The following is a 19455-nucleotide window of genomic DNA, read 5'->3' as shown; positions in this document are numbered from 1 at the left end:
TCCACAGGGAAGTGGGTTTAGGTCCCCATTTCCTCTTTGGGGGATGGCCAGCCTAGGCCCACCCGTGACACTTTAAGTGTATACTAGCAGACAATGTAATTAAACAAAGCAAACTGTTCTATTAAAAATCACAGTGGTTGTTAGTACAAGTAGACCGACTAAATTCTCATCATTTCAATTTTCTGGTACATTTTTATAGCATGAGTTAAAAGTACACTTTCATACTCTTGAAAGTATGCTTTTAATTGTTCTTAAAATAACAAAATTTCTAAAATAAATATTCCTAAGATAACCTAAAAATAGAAAGTGCTATGTAACTACCTCTTTACAGGTTTTGCATTAGAAAAACTATTTTTAAAAGCTAATGTTTAAAAAATTAAATTAAAATTAATGTTTCTACTCTCTTATCAAATTAACCCCGGGACTTCAAAGTAATGCAAGGTATCATTACATGAGAAAGACTTAATAGTAATTCAAAAATTATTAATTTACTGCACGCTTTTAATAATAGGTTAAAAGCTTGGGATGTAATGATGTCTCCAGAACTAAAATGGTCATTTGTTTAATGCTGTCCTTTATTCCCTGACTGCCTTTTCCACCGCTAATAAACAGGATTAGGGATGCTCCACAGCCCAATTCTTTCTCTTCTGAACTCTTCAGGTGCTTTGTTTAGACTGACTTCTCATAACATACCACAACTGTGTAGAGCCTGAACCCACCTCTGAACTATATTGACTGAGCCCGGCTCTGAGGGGATCCCCACATGCACATTTTACTAGAAGACCTCAGGAAATTCCTGCTGAACAAATGTTGGGTTAAAAGAATCAGTATAGTAAGAAACAGCATCTACTTATGGATAAACTCTAGACCTGTCTTGTTCATTGCATGCATACCGTATTGCATCTTTTAGTTAATTATATAAATTAGGTTAAATGATTATTCTTATGCAATTTAAAAAAAAATTCAGTATGAACTAAAGCCATAATCAGGTCCTAAAAATGAAAATGTATAAGTCAACTGTGAACTGATTACAAAGAGTTACTCTTCACAAATATTTTGGAAGACAGATATTTACTTCTGAATAGTAGGCTTTGGGCTCATCTCAATCTGGAGTCATTTTCAGCTACTTGGCCTTCTAATTAAGACCACCTTATAGAGGATGAGGCAGCTCACCACCCCACAATGAAATATATGGGTGGAGCCCTTTATGAGTAATTACTGATGATCATGTTGTAATACTGGTGTTATGCGGCTCCTTCCTCAGAAAGTAAGCAGTAACTTTTTCCTATACAAAGATGTTAGGAATGACTAAAATCAACAGCATTACAAATTGTTACCACTGATTCGTGCTTAAAATTTGTTTCAGTACTGGGGATTGAACCCAGAGTCTCGTGTATGCTAAGGAAGTACTATACCACTGAGCTATGTCTCCACAACCCAATCTTGTTTTTTATTTTTATTTTTATTATTTTGAGACAGGGTCTTCAAAATTGTCCAGGCTGGCCTCAAACTTGCACTCCTCCCACCTCAGCCTGCCCTCTAGCTGGGATTACAGGTGTGCACCTTTACAAGTAGGTGGCTCATATATGAAAGTTAAATAAAATAGTTCCTTGGATATCTCATTCAGATCACCTTGCTAAGGAGAAAGAAAAGAGGACCAAAAAATCTTCTGCTGCAGTTTGTATTTTCTAAACCTCTCTAATTTTTTCCAGAGGATAAAAGATCATAGAAATGTTTCTGAACATTTATTCCAACTTATTTTATTATTAATAGGTAAGAAAGTAATGAAGATATAGCCCGCTTTTGCAGAGTGTGAAGGATCCACTGACTTGAAGAATTTAAAGAGGGCTCAGAGAGTTGGAAGAAAAGGACAAAAACAGTTACTTTGGAAATGCCAATAACCAAGAAGAGATCCACCTATTCTGTGCTTTATCTTTAACCCAAATTGTAGCTGTGAACACTACCAGACTCTCTCCTGGCTCTTAAACTTGGTAATGAAAAAACAAAACACCAACAAAAGTAACATACACAACAGGACAGCACACTCAACCACTATGGACCAAACTTTAATGCACTGGCTCTGACCTCTAACAAGCATCACCACTGAAAATAAACTACAACAAAAGAAGATTCGTTATGCACAGCATAAAGGACTCCAGGCTCACTGCATACATAATTCATGATGCAAGGCAAGTTGCCATCAGCATCATTTATTCTTCCAATATTTTAAGTGGAGAAAGGTTACTAGATACTATTTATAAAGTCTCTTATTTCTACATGTCCCTTCCAAATATAAGAAATGGGGAAATTTATTCTTCTAAAAATGGCCCTGCTACAAATGTAAGGTTATAAATCCTCTGGAATTCACTTGATATCTATCCTAGGAAGGTAGCTAAACAACCCCAATAAATCAATTAAGTCACCAAGCAATATACATCAGTCTCGTTGAGATTAATCTTATCAAATTACTTCTTCTTTCTATCTTTAAAATAAACACCCTAGTTCTCTTGCCATAGTCACTGATACTGGTCCTGAACCGTATGTTTAAATCAGAGGCTCATTCCTGCACGATGGATGAGCAAACTGAAGTGTACGGAGGTTCTCAAGCATGCCCAAGATTTCAGATCTGAGACAGGGACTTGGGTCTCTGGCAGGAGATCTTCATCACATAATACTGTGTGGATAAGTCTAAGTGGTCCCCCCACTCCATTCTTACCCCATTCAAATCCATCTTCAATGCTGCTGCCCCAGAAGTTCCTACAAAAAGTAAATGCCAATTCCTCATTTGGCCTCATTATTTTCCTCCTGCTCTGGGGGTGGATCACCAGGCGTTATTTTAGCTTTATACGGAGCTGAGAGAGTTCTCTTTTTGGGAAAATTTTCTTTAGTTAATCAGATAGATAGGCTAAACATTACTTACAACGGATACACACTGGTAAGTCAACAGCAGGGCTTCCAGGAATCTATACAACCTTCAAGCTCCCTATCCTAAGTGGTGGCCCTGGTGCCTCACAGAAAGTCACCAAGCAAACCTCTTCTGGAGACCTTTCCCCGTCCACCCTGCCCACTCACCTGTCATCAGTGCCCTTGCCAGGCCTCTCCTACCACTGAATGTGTTTCCCCTTAGAATCCATGCCACAGCCCTGCAGCCGCATGTGTCCCTGCTTCCCTGCTCTGCTTCCCTGGACTGCAGCTTCCTGAGATCAGGGCCTTGTGCCCTCCAATGCCCCTTGCTTTGACCTGTGTCCACTCAGTGCAGACCCCTGCTTCCTGTTCACAGTCCAGTCCACTGCAGTTAGCAACCATCACCTGCATTTCACACTCATCACTCCATTTTTTTCAAATAATCACCCATTTGTGACAAGTGAGAAGCAGTATAGGGTGGTGGCAAAGACAGCAGTTTCTGGGAGACAACTTGGGCTCAGCTACACACTGTATGACTCTGGCCGAGTTATGCAGCCCTCTTGTGCCTCAGTGTTCCCCATCTGTGAACAGGATAATGGTAATTGAATGGTAATTGGAGCCAATACAATGGAAAATTTACTATTACATCTAGTAAAAAAAAATCAATCTGGGGCCTTGCTGTTCATTAAATTAATTTGCTCCTCACAACACCTCAGGAGGTGGTAAGAGCAGATGCAAGTGCTTAGGAACCATTAGGATTATCTCTCTTCATTTACAGATGAAGAATTTGAAGCTCAGGAAGGCTAAGTGGCTTCCCAGGATCCTTACTCCCTAAGCTACTGCTTCTGACTTCATCCCAAGATAAAGGAAATATGGCCTCTATTGGATGCTGGTTTAGCACAATGCAAGAAAGCTTTATAGTGATTCTTTCCTGGCTTAGCTGGAGACACCTGTTCTATGTCACCTTGGACGGGAAACAAATCAAACAGACTCCTTGTGATGAAGATCATGATGCTCCTTTCTGGAAATTCACTCATAACTGGAGTAACACAAACCCAGACGCCAAGCACTGTAAAATGCTCAGTGTAACATGTGCTCCCGTGTCCTTAGAAGGCAGGAGAGCATGCGTTTGTGCGTGGATGTGAACAAAGCCACTGACACACTACCAGATTCCTCAAAAGCAAATACTCTCTCAACCAAAGAATCAGGATTCTTTCCTAACAAAGAACAATGGAGACCATTCGAATTCCTCATTCTCCCTCCTGGTTTACAGTTATGAGCTCAATGGAGATTCTCCACAAATAAATGTGTCTGAATCACAAATGGCACCATGAATCAGAGGGTTTATGGGCTGTAGAGCAGAGATGGCATGAACATTCCAAATGAGGGCTTCCTTCACGGGGGACACCTGGAGCCGGATACGTGTGCAGCAGTGTGTCTGATCCTGGAAACACTCATCTGCTTTTTTTGTTTTTTTGGCTAAGCTGGAGAATTTTAACAGCCCTGCTCCTAAGATACAATCATCCCTGCTATTTGCTACACTCTGGATGCTGCACCACGTTAAGCAGACCAGGCTCAGACTCAAAGGGGCTGGGGAGGCTACCAGGCTAGATAAGCTCTGCCAGAGGGAAGCTGGGCCCGGCAGCCCCCAAGGTAAATTCCTGAAACAACCAAACAGAAAATCAGTGCATTTTCCTTTTCCCTACACTAAGAAAAAAAGATGGAAACAACGTAGTAACCAGGGAAAAGCCGAGGGCACACACATGTGTAATTTGCCCCCTTGGGGAAGGGAAAAGATAGACAAAGGTACAGAGGCCTCATAAAAGAAAAAATTCAAAAGAACACCTGCTCCCTCCAAGAGAGGCAGGGAAATATCTTATAAAAGTGAGAGCGAACAGCCAGAGCCCAGATACACATGAGCCATCTGGAGGCAAGGGGTGTTAGTGAAGGGGACAGCTGCACCCCACAGGGGCTGTGCATCCCGTTTTTTGTCATTGTATGATGGGCACAAAACAGCCTGGCACTCAGCAGACCAGAGAGTTCTTTCTGGCATCACAGTGTTCTGGAATATTCATATTTCTATTTTTAGTTCTTCTCAAGCAATCCATGAATCACACCCTCCTGAATCTGAAGACACCTCAGCTATGGCATCAATCAAGAGAATCCCAGCAAATGTTTTTTAATGACACATCCAGAGAAAAAAATGAGCTGCCCCTTTCCTTCATTCTGTGTGCGCTGCTTGGGGCACTTAGGGTGAGATGAAGGATTTCAAAGGCAGCACAGTTCAATGAGTCCAGTAAAATTCTCTTACTGGAAGAAGCCGCCTGCTGACTGTGTTAGCCTCAAGTAATATACGCCAGGATCTTTGAAACACAAAAGCAATAGTTTCATTGTTTACTCTTTTTCCATGTCAAACCTCTACAAGAAATCCCAAATGGAGCTATCAGTTTCACTGAGGGAAATTTAAAACTTCAAAAGACAGAAAAAATTCTAAGCTGTCAAAGAGAAGCTAGACAACATGTCTACATCCACAACACGGCAGACTAAAGATTATTATCTTTACTGTATGAAGAATTAATATAAACCAATAAAACACTGCAATAATGTTTTCAATATGTTTTAGGGTGCTCGGTTAGACTCACTCTTTATTCATTATGCACAAAGAAAAACAAACAGTGTGAGTAATTTCTTAAATTTTATACTCCCTCTTGATATGAAAACAAAATAGCCAAGACGCATGTCCTGTGCACAGCACACCAAGTGTCCTCTAAAACACACAATGGTGCCGAATTCCAGAGGCAGGCACAGGACAATGAAACTGCCACTTTGGCCTCCATAGATTTTCTCTGGAGTACAACAGCTGGGGAGCACCACAGAAGCAATGGTTTGAGTCCGTGAGCCTTGGTTTGGCACCAATTATTTTTCATTGATTTTTTTTTTTCACATGGACAAAGCATTATTTTTGCTACCACAGTGCCATTTTGATTGGTGGTGTTTTATATTTATAAGCTTTTATAGGATTTGTAATTATCGCTGTCTAAACACTACATCACATGATAATGGTGAATTAAACTGTGAAATCCACAACTGTACTGCAAACAAGGATATTCCAATATGCAGCACAAAGGCCAATTTAAAATATTACCCTGTTTAAAAGTCACGATAAGCTTCTATAATTCTTAAGGCTCTGTTTATGTCATATCATTCTGATTCTCAGACTTGTCTTTTTCTACTTGTATCTCAAGACTGTTCTGACGACAACAAGGGGGCTACTAAGCTAGGAAGAAACCTAGTTCTTAACCTATGACAGGAACTTACTTAGCTTATCACCTATAAAACAACTGGAAAGGATCAAAGGACTACAGTACCAGTCTGACTAAACCCAGTAGTACCTGGCAGTATGAGAATATATAATATGTAATATTATTTTATCTCAATATATAGGATGTTTATATCTGCTTGTATATATAGTAGCATCTCTACATACAACATATATTTCTATGTGTATATATATATGTATTATAGTATGTGTGTCTATATATGTGTGTGTGTGTGTGTGTGTGTGTGTGTGTGTGTGTGTGTGTGTTCTTTTAGGTCTTCCTTTTTTCTTTTCTGATATAGGACTTATGTTGCCCAGGCTGTCCTAGAATTCACAATTCAGCACTCCTGCCTCAGCTTCCAGAATAACTGTCCAAAATATTTTTAAGTGAATAAATAGGGTGAAAACAATGAGCATAAAATGATCTTTTCCAGATTAAAATGTATGTAAATATATGCTTTATTTTCCCTGAATATCAAAAGAAATATTTTACAGGGAGGATAAGGGCTTCTGCTACTGAATTTATTGTTCGACATACAGATTTTTTTTAATGTGAGTTGAAGTTATATGGGTGGAGGATAATGATGTTATTTCTTTAGTTACCACTCTGTATTTAGAAAAACAAAAAGGTTATGTTTTTTAAGCTCTATAAGAAATTACAAATAGAGCTATCAATTTCATTGAGGGTAATTTAAAACTTCAAAAGACAGAAAAAAATTAAGCAATCAAAGAGAAGCTAGACAACATGCCTACACCCACAACATGGCAGACCAAAGATTATTATTGTTTTTACTATATGAAGAATTAATATAAACTGATAAAACACTACAATATTGTTTTCAAAAATCACTAAGGTGATGCCCAAAGGAGTAATCAGAGGACTCAGGAAAGCAGCACATTTATACAATGTACACGAAACAAATAACCACAATTCTCTAATTCAAATCCTGAATCATCTGTGAGGCACTGTTTTCCATGAACTGTGCATAGAGCGGACGCCCAGCGAAAAAGACCCAGCCCTGAGCACCGGCTGTGTCCTGCGCCCACCACAGTCCCTCCAGGGAAAGCCAGGAAAAAGCAGGCCGAGACACAATGGCACTCTCTACCCCGCATGCTGCGACTCCACTCCACACAGCTGCCCAAAGAAGGCAGAACTTTTACAAAGAAATCCAATTGTCACAAAATAACACCACCAACTAGAAACAATGGAGGCCTGACATTGTTAAAACAAGGTAACATAAGGTTAAGTAACAGACTATCAGGCAAACATTTATAATTATTATGTAGGCACTAACATGTGAAACTATATTCACAATAGCTTAGATACAGAATATGTTTTATTGTATAACTAAAGTTTATTTAAATAAAAGGTTATTATCTTTAAATACCAAGAATTGGGGCAAGGAGCTTATTTAAACTCCTTTATTTATGTAATAAGATCACACTAACGCTGAACCAGGACAAATTTCCACAGTATCACTCACTCTCAGATGTTTTCAAACCTATACCCTTGGAAAGATGGATGTGACGAAAAATACAATCAATATTCTTTATGGCATGAAATGTAAGAATCTTATTAAGACAATAATAAATTTGGTACCTAATGAAATATTTTTCTGATTTTATGTTTTCCCTTTCCATTACTTTTTCTTTTTCAGAACTGGGAATGGAACCTATAACCACCCACTGAGTTGTAGCCCAGAATTTTTGTTTGTTCTGTTGCACTGGGTTGGGGAGGGGGCAGGGATTGAGACAGCGTCCTGTTAACTCCCTAAACTGTCCAGGCCAGCCTGAGACTTGTGATCTTCCTGCCTCCACCTCCAGGGACATAAACTCATGGAGGAGTGAGAGGGGTGAAGGTTTGTGCTACTATCCCAAAACTGACTACTACTTTAAAACGATGTTAATAGCATAGGACGCTTCATTTTAGGACTAGGGAGGAGCTAAGATTAACTCTTTAATTTTCTCAACCTTCAACAGCCTAATAATAGGAAAGCATCTCAACAAACATCCCTCAACAAAGAAATCTTAAAGTAGCTGTCATGTATCTTTATGACAGCATGTGATTTAATACGCATTGTTTTGGAGTCACTATTCCTAGGCTTTGATGTCTGGAATGACTGATGATTTCAACCCCTTCCAAAATGGGGGTAAATCCATAACCGACTGAGAACAATCAAGATCCCTGAGGAAGAGACATTTCTTTCCCTCATAAGGATGATTAATTTTTGAAGTTTTTGGAAAGCCTCAGATACAATGCAACTTCTTGCAAACAAATGATTTAGGCTGCAGATCATGGGAAGATGATGTGGGCACTGCTTCCCACTTCCTCATGTCTGTCAAGCAAATCCAAAGCTGTAGCAGTTTTTCTCAGAATGATCACTGCTCTCCTATTTAAAAAAAAAAAAAAAAAGGAAAGAAAAATCAAACGCCAGATTTCTCTCTCTCTCTCCAGTAAACTCTCAAATACACAAGTATTTTCTCCCTATGTGGTCAGATTCCATATACTGAAGAATCAACAACTACATCAAGTCAAGATTCCTCCGCCATTGCCAAGCTTATGTATTTTATTTCGATCTCCCACAACGCCCAATTCAGCGTAAATCTGCGTGCACCGCAGGTGTTCAACAGTGACAGATGACAGAAGGAAGCTAATAGGGCACATCGATCTGTCTCACCTGGTCATGTCCTAATTTTGTACCTCTGTCACTCAGTCCCCTTCCTTTCCTCCTTATCCTCCACGCACTCATGGCCTTGCTGAACTTTCCAGGAGCTCCATTCAAACTTTATGCAAATAAATAAATAAATAAATAAGGCTCAGTGCAGAACACAGCAACCATGGAAGTCTCATTTGTGCTCTCTTCCAGGCACTCTTTGCAGCATCCCACACTCTCACCACCCCAATCACACCCCACTCAACAGACCAGGCGGCTGAATTCCTTCATTCCGTCCTTTCAGCAGTCAGAGGATTCCCTCTACACCACAGGAAAGGACGCCCAATCAATGTGACATCTCAAGGCCAGCCTAGAAATCACTCTCCTCCTTACCTTCTACCTTGGAAGCCAAGCTGTCATCAACAGCCCAGCTGTGAAAGAATTTCCATTCAGCTTATCCCGGGAGAAAGCCACTCGCCAGGCTGGACAAGCACCTAACTTACAGATCATGATTGCACGACACTGTGAATGTGGGTCAGGCTACAAAACTGCTCACTTTTTTTTCCAGTACTTGTGACTGAACCCAGGGGCACCCTACCACTGCGCTACATCCCTAAGCCCTTGTTTTTATTTTATTTTGAAACAGGGTCATGCCACGTTGCCCAGGCTCTCCTTGAACTTGTGATTCTCCTGCATGAGCCTCCTGAGTAGCTGGGATTACAGGCAAGCACCACCATTCAGTGTTGGGTTTATTCACTTTAAAATGGTGGTTTCACATGGTGCAAATTCCTCTCAAGATAAGGTGGAGGAGAGGAAAGGAGGAGCAAGAGCAGGAGCAGCAGAGCAGCACCTGACTCCTAGAGCCACATTCCCCAAAAGCAGAAAGGCACACAGCAAACAGGCGCCTCCAAAGTAGTTTGGACATCACTGTAGCTTCACTCTCCTCCTTGCCGATCTCGCAAGTAATCTTGCACACAGATCTAAACGTGAAGGAAACAGCTGGCACGGCCCGGGCACCCGGGGCTTCTGCGGGCAGGAAGTCCCTCCTGCGGCAGTACACCCGCCTCCAGGCTCACAAGCCCCTGCATAAGCACCACCCAGCATCTGGCGCCCGTCCTCTGCCCTGCATGGTCCTCCCCATTGCATCCTACATCTTCGGTAGCCTTCACCTCCTGCAAATTCACAGTTAAAGGGAAACTTTTCACTAATTTACTCTTCAAGAAGCCAAGCCCTAGTTATTTTTCAGCTAAAACATTATGTTAACGAAGGAAAAATGAAAAAATGTTTTCAGGCGCTTAGTGCCAAAAATAAAAATAACTTAAAATTTTCCTTTCTCCATCTCCACAAATAAGTCAGTCTTGTTGGCAGCAGTGTCTGGGAATTGTTATCCACGCTGCCACCACAGCATACAATACACATGGAACTAACAGCCAGCAACTGTTCCACAGTCTTCCCCATACTGGAAGCAGCAGTCTTAACTCAAGACAGAGCTTCTGGAAAGCAACATCACCTGGAGCAGGGCGAAGGCACTGGGACAAACCACCCCAAGTCCCTGCCTTCCTGAACCCCTCCCATCTCCCCAAATCACATCTTTCACACTCCTCATCCTTCCTTTCCTCCTCATAGAGGCCAGAGGGGTTTGGGACTTGGAAAGGAGGAGCTGCTAGCTTTGGGAAGAAGTGGATACTTATCACCTCAAAGAAAGGAACATGAGATCATGAGATCGGGTGTTTAGCTGCCAGTTCTTACACTTAATCTATCTTGGCATCCCACAAAGCTTCCCCCTGCCCCTTTCTGTTTTTTCCTAAAAAACTATATGGGTACACCATACACACTTCCTTAAATTACAGACCTAGGATAGCATCATAAAAACAATAAAAATATTGTTGCCAGGAATGACTTAAGAAACACTAGGACTTCTCGAGTGCTTCCAAAGTAACCAATTTATATTGAGATGCTCCTGCCAATACTATTCCAGGAACTGCCCGAAGGGCACTGTGCCACCAGGTGACACACAGACACAGAACTCAGAGTGAGTAATTACAGGATGACACAACCATGACTTATGCACAAGAGAGTCTTCTGGGTCTGCAAGATCAGTAACAACTCAGTCACAGGTACACTGTGATGGTCTGCAATGCCTATCAGTCACTCTGGGTGACTGACACAAGGCAGCTTCCTCAATGCTAGAGCAGCACGGAAGAAGGACCCAGGCTCGAACAGGGGTGCCTAATCCCTCCTGGCTGATGTGAAGGTCTTCAGCCCCATTCGCAAGTAAACAGAGGCCACCCAGCAACAGGCTTTGCAACAAGAAAAGCAGAACTAGGGACAGCTGAGGCTCGGCGAGGCTGCCCCTACATAGTGTGTTCGCCATGGAGATGGGACTGCAGAGCAGCTCGCCAGCCCAGGCACAGGGGCTCCACTGCTGCAAGAGACAAGAGCACAAAGACCAGGTCAGCACTTGTCCCTATTTGCTTTCCTAAGACAATGAGCACCCTTAAAAATGGGTGGTCAGGTCCTTAATCAATACAGGCTCCTGTGGAGACAGAAAACTACAGTGAGTAGAAGGAGAAGGTAGCCAGGAGGGTCCACTCTGACAGCAGCCTTTCCCCGCGTGCCCCTTCCTGTGCAGTGGGGAAGCCTCTCATCTCCCCAGACCCAGAGGAAGAACCGTTTCTGAAACCATTCCCTCTCTCCCTTCCCTGAAACAGCCCTACAGAGTACATCCTACAAATGTGATCTAGGTGTTAAAGTGAAGTAAATGAGTAAGAACCGAAATAGGCCAGGTTTCCTGGGGGTAAAAGGCACAGGCTGAGACGCAGCACATCCATTAATAACAAATCAATGAACTTTCAGAAGGCCCAGACCCGTAGGCAGGGAAGGACTTGAGATTCTATTGTAGAATTTAGAGAAGCACCTAACGCTGTACTAAAACAATCTGAAAACTCCCAAGGCGTTCCCCACCTCTAAACTGCACTTCACATACTACATCTTTCTTCCACTGCATGATTCAGGATTTTTATTTTACGTGGAACAAAGCCCCAGAGAGTTCAGAGTCCTCGTCATGAAAATAAAAGCCAAGGGGCATCAATATTAATAAAGCCAAACAAACAAGATATCAAACAACTTCCGTGAAATTAAAAACAATGACTAATTCAATTCAAACAACTAGGTCATGCTCAAATTCAAGTAATTCTAAAACTTAGATATAATAAGGCAAGAATTTTGTCTTGCTTCAGTGGTCAAAATGAAGGACTCATTCAAGGGCAGGCCAGTCACAGGGCACAGTGAGAAGCCTGCAGCGGCACAGGGGCAGCAGGAAAGCAGAGGCCAGCTCACCGACACAGCACCACCTGGGAATGAGAGAGCAGGAGAGTAACAAAGACATTTCTCACAAAAAAAAACCACACAATGGGCCAAAGACCACAAAGCCTCAGGCACGACTCTCTGCCTAGAGAAACCAGTGAACAATCTAATCAAAGAGCTGTCGTGACACAAACACCAAAGAAATAAGAGGAATACCCCCCATGAAGTCAGACAGGTACCTCAGGTGTGCAAAACACCAGAGGCGAAAAGCCATGGCAGGGGATAAAGGCCCAGTGTCACTTAGGAACAGGAGAAAATAAAGTTCAAACCCTACAAATAATTCAGTCTACTGATTTGGGCTGCTTTCTTGTCACCTGTGAAGTCGACCTGGAAGAATCTGGAAGGTAGCCAACTTAGTGAGAACTCACATTCAATGCAAGTTGGAGTCACTAAGATACTCTCCCAATTTAAAAACACAGCAGGCATTCATTTGCTGAAATGGAATATCAAAGTAGAGACCCTTGCTGCAGGCCAATGTCCTGGCCACCAGATCTCAATACCCAGCCCTACCTCAGGGTTCTTGACTTTCCCTTTTAAATGTCACAGTGGCGGAAGGAAGTGAAATCATAAACACTCCACATGAAGACACATGCTCTTAGACAAGAACACGGAACCATCATGAGCAAGACCAGTGCCAACGGAAGGGCAGGCTGGCCATGGGATGCAGGAGGGGCTCTGCACGCTGGGTCTGCACTCTCCCTGAGACATTCAGGCAGCATCACTGACCTCTTGGAGTTTCCCGAAGAATCTCCTGTCACTCAAATAAGACAGAAAAGGAACTGACAACGTGATCAGCCTTCTTCTACAAGAACTTTTAAAACCAATGGTGGCTGGATGAGGACTTTCCAAAAGACTACATTTCCAAAACCAAGTAAGAAAAGAGAAATCTAGCAGTAACACTTCCCTCTGCCAACTGCTGAAGTGTAGTGCAGGCCAGAAAATTCAAGACAGGTCCAAAGCAGGCTTTTAAAAGCTACTAATGCAACTTCGTGGTTCTTCTATATAATTTCAAAGGAGATAGTAACTTACTATCTAATACCCCAAAGTTGAAAAAAACCTAAAAGTCAGTTTTTTCACCATTGTAAATAAAATTGTTAAGATTATATAGAACGCCATAATTTAACTGAATGTAAAATTTAGTGTCCCTAAAAGTAATTTCACATTCCAATTTTGTATCCCTAAAAGTAAAATGACTTCTTAAGACAAAAAGATACCAATAGATTTAAAAGTTTGTTAGATTCAAATGTTTTAATAATCTAGGCATGAGTGAACGGATTTTTAATGTGTACCCTAACTAAACATCCAACGTTATAACTGTGCCTACGTCTCGTTCTGCAGGAGCTTTTAGTATTTTGCTCTTACCATGTCACTCCCAATTGTGACTAGTACTAATAAACAACAGCTATCACAGAAAAACATGGGGAAAATGTGTTTTCCCTCGTCTTCATGATGGATTAAAACTGTGAAGTGATGACCTTTTTCCACTATTCTGAGCCCTTCACTACTTTTGGAAGAAAAATATGATCCTAAACAAATGAAAAAGCCTCCTGATTATAAATATGACATGCATATACTTAAGATTTATTCCAGTTCAATATACTGTGTAAGATTTTGCCATTTTTCAAGCATTTTTTGTTTCACACATTGAAAAAAATCATCTCTTCCTCAGCTTGGACTATCGACCAGGTGTGTCTCATTTGAGATGCTAATAGGCAAAACAATAACCAGAGAATGTGCTTGTTTCTGCATCTCTGTACACGCTTGTTTGTGGACTGCTACAAACCAAAAATAAAGAGCTAAGGTTAGAAAAAACATTCCAGACTCATTGTTTACTTCTGGCAGTTCTTGGAATTCCCCTGCAGAGAACTTGACTTGTCCAACGTCTATGCCTTTGTTGTTAACACCAGTTTTATTAATGCTCCTGGTCTGAAGTAAGGATGGGTTTTAGGTAGCTGCTTCAGTAAACTCTGGGCCACTTAATGCAATTTAATAACACAATAAAGAAGTATTTTGCTTCCATGAATAAAATTCAATAGCAAATATAAAACAATCTGAAGAGTCTACCCCGTCACAGACTGTGTGTGACAAGATACCAGAAAATCACACAGAATGGCTCAGCTGACTGGTCACTCAATACGGTGGCTTTTCTCAAGCTAAAGAATTAAACTCAGCCTAGATCTAGGGCAACAGAAAGATGTTACCTTTGGAAATACTGGTATCCAATTCCTTCCTGACACTATCAGGAGCTACATTCTTGTTGCTGCTTAGACAGGAACAAAGATTAGAGTGGCATGCAGTCTTCCATCCACTGCCCCTCAATGCAGCCCGGGGGTGAGGGACCCAGGTGTGCACTGGCAATGACACTACTGTTGCATGCTTTGGGCCTGCCACATGGACAATGCTGTTAAACAAACTAGCTCTACAAAAGTCACAACTTTAAAGAACTACATAAGATGAAGAAAGAGTTTCAGGCTAAAGACCTACTTGAGACTAATTAAGGAGACCCAAGAAAATCCCAGACAAAGAAAAGATAAAAGTAGGAAGACGGTAAAAATATCAGTCTGCAAGGACTGGGGTAAGATAAACTGATGGAGCACAGAAGACTCTTTTAGGGCAATGAAACTAGTATGTATGATTCTACAACGGTGGATACATATTGTTATACATCTGTCCAAACCCACAGAATGTTCTCTAATGTAAACCATGAACTCGGTGAAGATGATATGCTGATGCAGGAGCACGGGCTGGAACACAGGTCCCTACCGCTCTGGTTCAGGCATGGATCTCCGGGAAGGTTATGTATGCATGAGGTCTGGGGACATACATGGAATACCTCCATACCTCCTGCTCAGTTTTGCTCTAAACCTAAAATTACTCTTTAAAAAAGTCTTAAAAAAAAAAATCCCAGACAACTAGTCCTGGAATTCTCCCACTTGTATATAATGATTTTTTAAAAAAGAAAACAAGACATAAGTCTGTTGAAAAACACTCCCCAGAGGATTCTTGTCAGCTTTTTGTCCCTTCCATCTCTTATAAACCACTGCCAGAAAGCTCCAACTCTGAACATTTACCAAGAAACCTTAAGATGTCTATACAGCTCAGACTTGCCAGGAAATACCCAAGGAAACTCCCCCGGAGAGTTCAGGTCTGTCTTCCATGCCTTAGTGAGCTAGGTCAAACTGCAATCTCAGGATTCAGTCATGCATTACAGTTTGTATTTACTCATCTGCCACTCACTCAATTACAGAACATTCTTCTCTGGAATTTCTTAGGAAAAATGAGCCATAACATTGATTTGATGGTTACAGTCTGAATTTAAACAACAGAAGATGACACTAGCCACTTACAACTCAGACTTCTCCCTCGCACACAGCCAAGGCCCAGAAAGTGACTAATGTCAAAACAGGTCCCAGGTTTTCTGCTCAGCCAGCTAAAATTTTCTTCCACCAAATATGTTCAAGTTGAGAAGTAGGAAAAGGAGCTAGGCTACCTTTTAACTTTGGAAGTCCCAAACTTCCCATTCATTAGGAGGAGACAACAGTTGTCTTTTGTTTGCCCCCACACCTCTATTTACCTTGAAAAGCTTTCCTAGAAAACCAGTGAGGTAAAGTAAACATTCTGCCAAATGAAACAAATGTCTCCAAAATTGCAACTTGAAACACACCACAGAAGAAACCCAGAGGCCCCCTCTCTCCTTACCTGGGAAAGCATGTGGATTGGGCGATCCTCTCTTAAGGCACTTAGAACAGAGGATGTGCACAGTGTAGTGCAGGCCAGGCCATTCCTGAAGCAGGACATTCAGTTCCTCTACCAAGGGGGTGATGGCTTGCCATGCGGTCCATATATTTGGTAATGATGCATGGCTAGCAATAGACAGGGTATCTGGCTGCAGGACCCCCTTGGCGGGTCTGTAACTCACCACCACAGGAACCTTCCCTCTATATGCAAAGATCTGAAATTTTCCATCCGACCTGTGCACCACATGGCTGTTGATCTGGACACTGTAGCGCGCAAACAACCCAGGTGGAAAGGTAAAGGGGAAACTATATTCGATCTGCAACTGCTCAGCCACAAAAGATTGGCCAGCTAGGTTGGTCCCATTAATCCAGGCCTCTGCATGGGGCACCTCATTCTGCACATAGCATGGGAATTTGTACCAAGCTGTTGAGCCATTCAAAGGCTTGCCCTTGGGTTTATTGAGGCAGTAACAGAGTCCCATCTTCTCTAGCAGCTCCAGCAGCAGCTGCAAGTCCTGCTGGGCCTGGACATGAGGCTTAAGCAGCAACCGAATGACGTGGGCTGGCAGGAGCCCATGCAGCAGAAAGCCCTCCACGTAATGATGGAGCTGGGTGGCCCGGAGCACATCCTGGTTCGGAGCGGGCAGTGCCATGGCAGGGAAGCTGTCCCCCTCGGCCTCACCCTCTCCACTGGTCCCCAGTAGCAGTTTGTGCAGCAGCAAGGAAGCATCTCTCTGGAAAAAGACATTGAGGATGTCAATGAGGCGGGTGAGGTTGTGGAAGACGTGCTCCTTGAGGGCCGGGCTGTCCTCAAAATAGAGCAGCTTGCCGCTCTCATGCAAATAGGAGAGGGCACTCTGCAGCCGGTCCTCGGTCAGACCTGCCTGCAGGCCCAGGCGTGCTGAGTCCCACCAGCTTAGCCAAAGTCGCTGTGCCTGAGGTGGCTGGAAATGCAGTTCCTCCAGCACCTGCCAGGACCGAGGCAGGACTCTATGTAAATTGGGGAAGATCTCTCGGTGTTCAGCTACCGAGAGCAGCTTGTCCCGAAGACGCTGCAGCAATCGGGGATCCCAGCAGCTAACAGGCAACACGGGCGAGAGGATCTGCAACCGGTGGTTAAGCAGGTATTGAAAATGAGCTTTGCGCCGCCGAAGATTCTTGTCCGAAACACCATAGTAGGCTGCATGAGGGCTGGCAGAGCGCAGCTCAAAATCACGAGCCAGGGCCTCATCCACCACCTGGGCCAGACGGCTCAGGCCCTCTGCATCGTGCTTCTCCTGCAGGGCAATCTGGCGGTGAATGTCCAGACACTTCTCCTCCAACTCCCGCTCGGCACACAGGTCAGCATGTGTGCCCACAATGCACACCACGGCATGAGGCACCCGCGCCCCCACTCGATGCAAGAAGGAGCCCACAGTGGTAGGAAAGCAGCGTGGTTCATAGGTGGCCAAGTTGACCACCAACACATACAGGGCACCTGGGGAGAGGAAGAAAGGCTGGATCACTTCGTAACTTTCATCACCAGCTAAGTCATACACGATGAACCGCAGGCCCCTGGAAGCATCAGCCGTCCAGCTAGTCACCTCGATGCCCTTGCTCCCAGGCAGAGGAGAAGGTGGGTAACTCTTCTCCTTGTCACCTCCTGCTTGGCTTCCCCCTACTCTGTCCTCGGTGAGACAGTGCCTGAGCAAGGTCTTTCCTGAAGCCTTGTGACCCATGAGGAGCAGCTTGAGGCGTGGCTGCACCGCAGGCTGTGAATGAGCCAGCTCCTTCTGGTAGGCTGCAATATAGGGGATCCCCTTCATGCAGACCTCATAAGGGGGCTGGATCAGTGGGTTGTCCTTGATCTTCCACAGGCCCACCCGGGAGAGCTGGCCAAAGTTGTCAGGCAACACAGCGATCTGGTTCCCCTGCAGCACCAACTCCTCCAGCCCAGTCAGCTCCACAATGGAGTCAGGCAGGTATCGGATGCGGTTATTATCCAGCCACAGGGTAAGAAGCCGGCCCAGCCCCGAGATAAGGGATGGCACTGAGGTGAGCTGGTTGCGACTAAGGTAGAGCTCCTCCAGACCAGCCAGGGGCAGCAGCGCAGCAGGGAACTCCTCAAAGAGATTGGAGGATAGGTTGAGCATTTTGAGTCGCTGAAGGTGGCTGAACTGTTCAGGCAGAGCCTGCAGCCCGTTATTGTCTAGCATGAGGCTCTCCAAACTGGCCAGCTCGCAGAAGCCATTGGGCAGAGTGCCCAGCTCAGCCCCACTGAGCCAGAGAATCTTGAGGGCACGCAGGGCACTGATATCCTCAGGTAGGCCTCGCAGCCGGTTGCTGGACACGTCTAGCTCCTCCAGAGCCGGCAGCTGCAGCAGCTGCCTGGGAAAGGCAGTGAGCTGGTTGTGGTCCACGTCGAGGGTGCGCAGGCGGTGGAGGCAGGAAAGGGACTCGGGCAGGTGCGGCAGGCGGTTGAAGCTGACATCCAGCTCCTCCAGGTGGGCGAGGGAGCCCAGCTGAGCGGGCAGGCAGGGCAGCTGGTTGTGGCTGAGGTTGAGCTTGCGCAGCTCCCTTAGCGCATTCACAACCTCTGCGCCCAGGGCGGTCAGTCGGTTGTGACTCAGGTCCAGCTCGGTGAGGTGGTGGCCGAGCTCGGCCACCGCAGGGGGCAGGCGGGCGAAGCGGTTCCTGCGCAGGATCAAGACGCGCAGGCTCCCCAGAGCAGACCCTAACCCGTCCGGCACCTCCTCCAGGCCGTTGTTCCCCAGGTTCAGCACCTCAATGTCTCCGATGTTGGCCGGCAGCACCAGCTGGGGAGCGTCGGGGGACTCCAGGGGGTCGGCTCCGTCCTCGGGGCAGCTCCCGGCTGCGCTGAGGGTCAGCTGGCGCAGGCTGCTCCGCAGCTTCCTGGCGCGCAGGGCGGCGTCCCGCCACAGCCTCACCGTCTTCAGGTTGCCGCCGTCCTTGCCAGCCATGGCGGGGCCCCGGGCCGACACCCTCAAGCGGGCTCCCGCAGCCGCATGCCGCGCCGCACCCCCGCCAGCGCCGGGCTCCCGCCCTGCGGCTCCCGCTCCTCGCCGGCCACTCCGCCCGGGCGGCCGAGGGTCCTAGCGCAGCCAGCGGCCGGGTGCGCGGAGCTGGGCGGCGGCGGCCACGCGAGCGGCTCGGTGGGGCGCTAGGCGCGCGGCGCGAGGGGAGGCGGCGGCCGGCGCGGGGAGCAGCTTGCGTTCTCCGGGCTCCCGGGCCATGGGTGCGCCGGGCCGCGCCGCGCCGCGGAGGATGCCTGCTCCTCCCCCTGCTCCGCCCGCCTCGATGCCCGACTGCGGCCCCGCTACCCTCGCCGCCGCGGCCTCAAGCGCGCCAGCGGCGTGGCCTCCGCGAGCTCCGCGGCGGGCATGCTGCGGGCGCGGGCCGGGCGCGGCCGTGGGGAGGGGTCGGCGGCCCTCCGCGTCTCCGCTTCCCGGCTCCGGCGGGAGCGCGAGCGCCGCGT

The 19455-nt window shown here is 45.3% G+C and overlaps 1 protein-coding gene across 3 annotated transcripts in view; it reads right to left on the bottom strand.

Moving 5' to 3' along the window:
* The window catches only part of Mfhas1 (multifunctional ROCO family signaling regulator 1), a 79440-nt gene extending 60366 nt beyond the window's left edge, over positions 1-19074 (bottom strand). For all 3 annotated transcript variants that reach the window (XR_010042537.1, XM_005000272.4, XM_063234571.1), the window contains exon 1: positions 15943-19074. Coding sequence is in view for 2 of the 3 variants with exons in the window: in XM_005000272.4 (XP_005000329.2) it covers positions 15943-18940 (2998 nt within the window). In the remaining variant the exon portion in view is untranslated. The remainder of the gene's footprint in view (positions 1-15942) is intronic.
* Between the last annotated feature and the right edge of the window lie 381 nt (positions 19075-19455).

This window comes from Cavia porcellus, unplaced genomic scaffold (assembly GCF_034190915.1).
Source record: "Cavia porcellus strain 051 isolate PalLab524CR breed Dunkin Hartley unplaced genomic scaffold, mCavPor4.1 scaffold_24, whole genome shotgun sequence".
Taxonomy (NCBI): Eukaryota; Metazoa; Chordata; class Mammalia; order Rodentia; family Caviidae; genus Cavia; species Cavia porcellus.
Note: the sequence above shows the minus strand (reverse complement) of the source record. Positions and strands in the feature narration are given on the sequence as shown.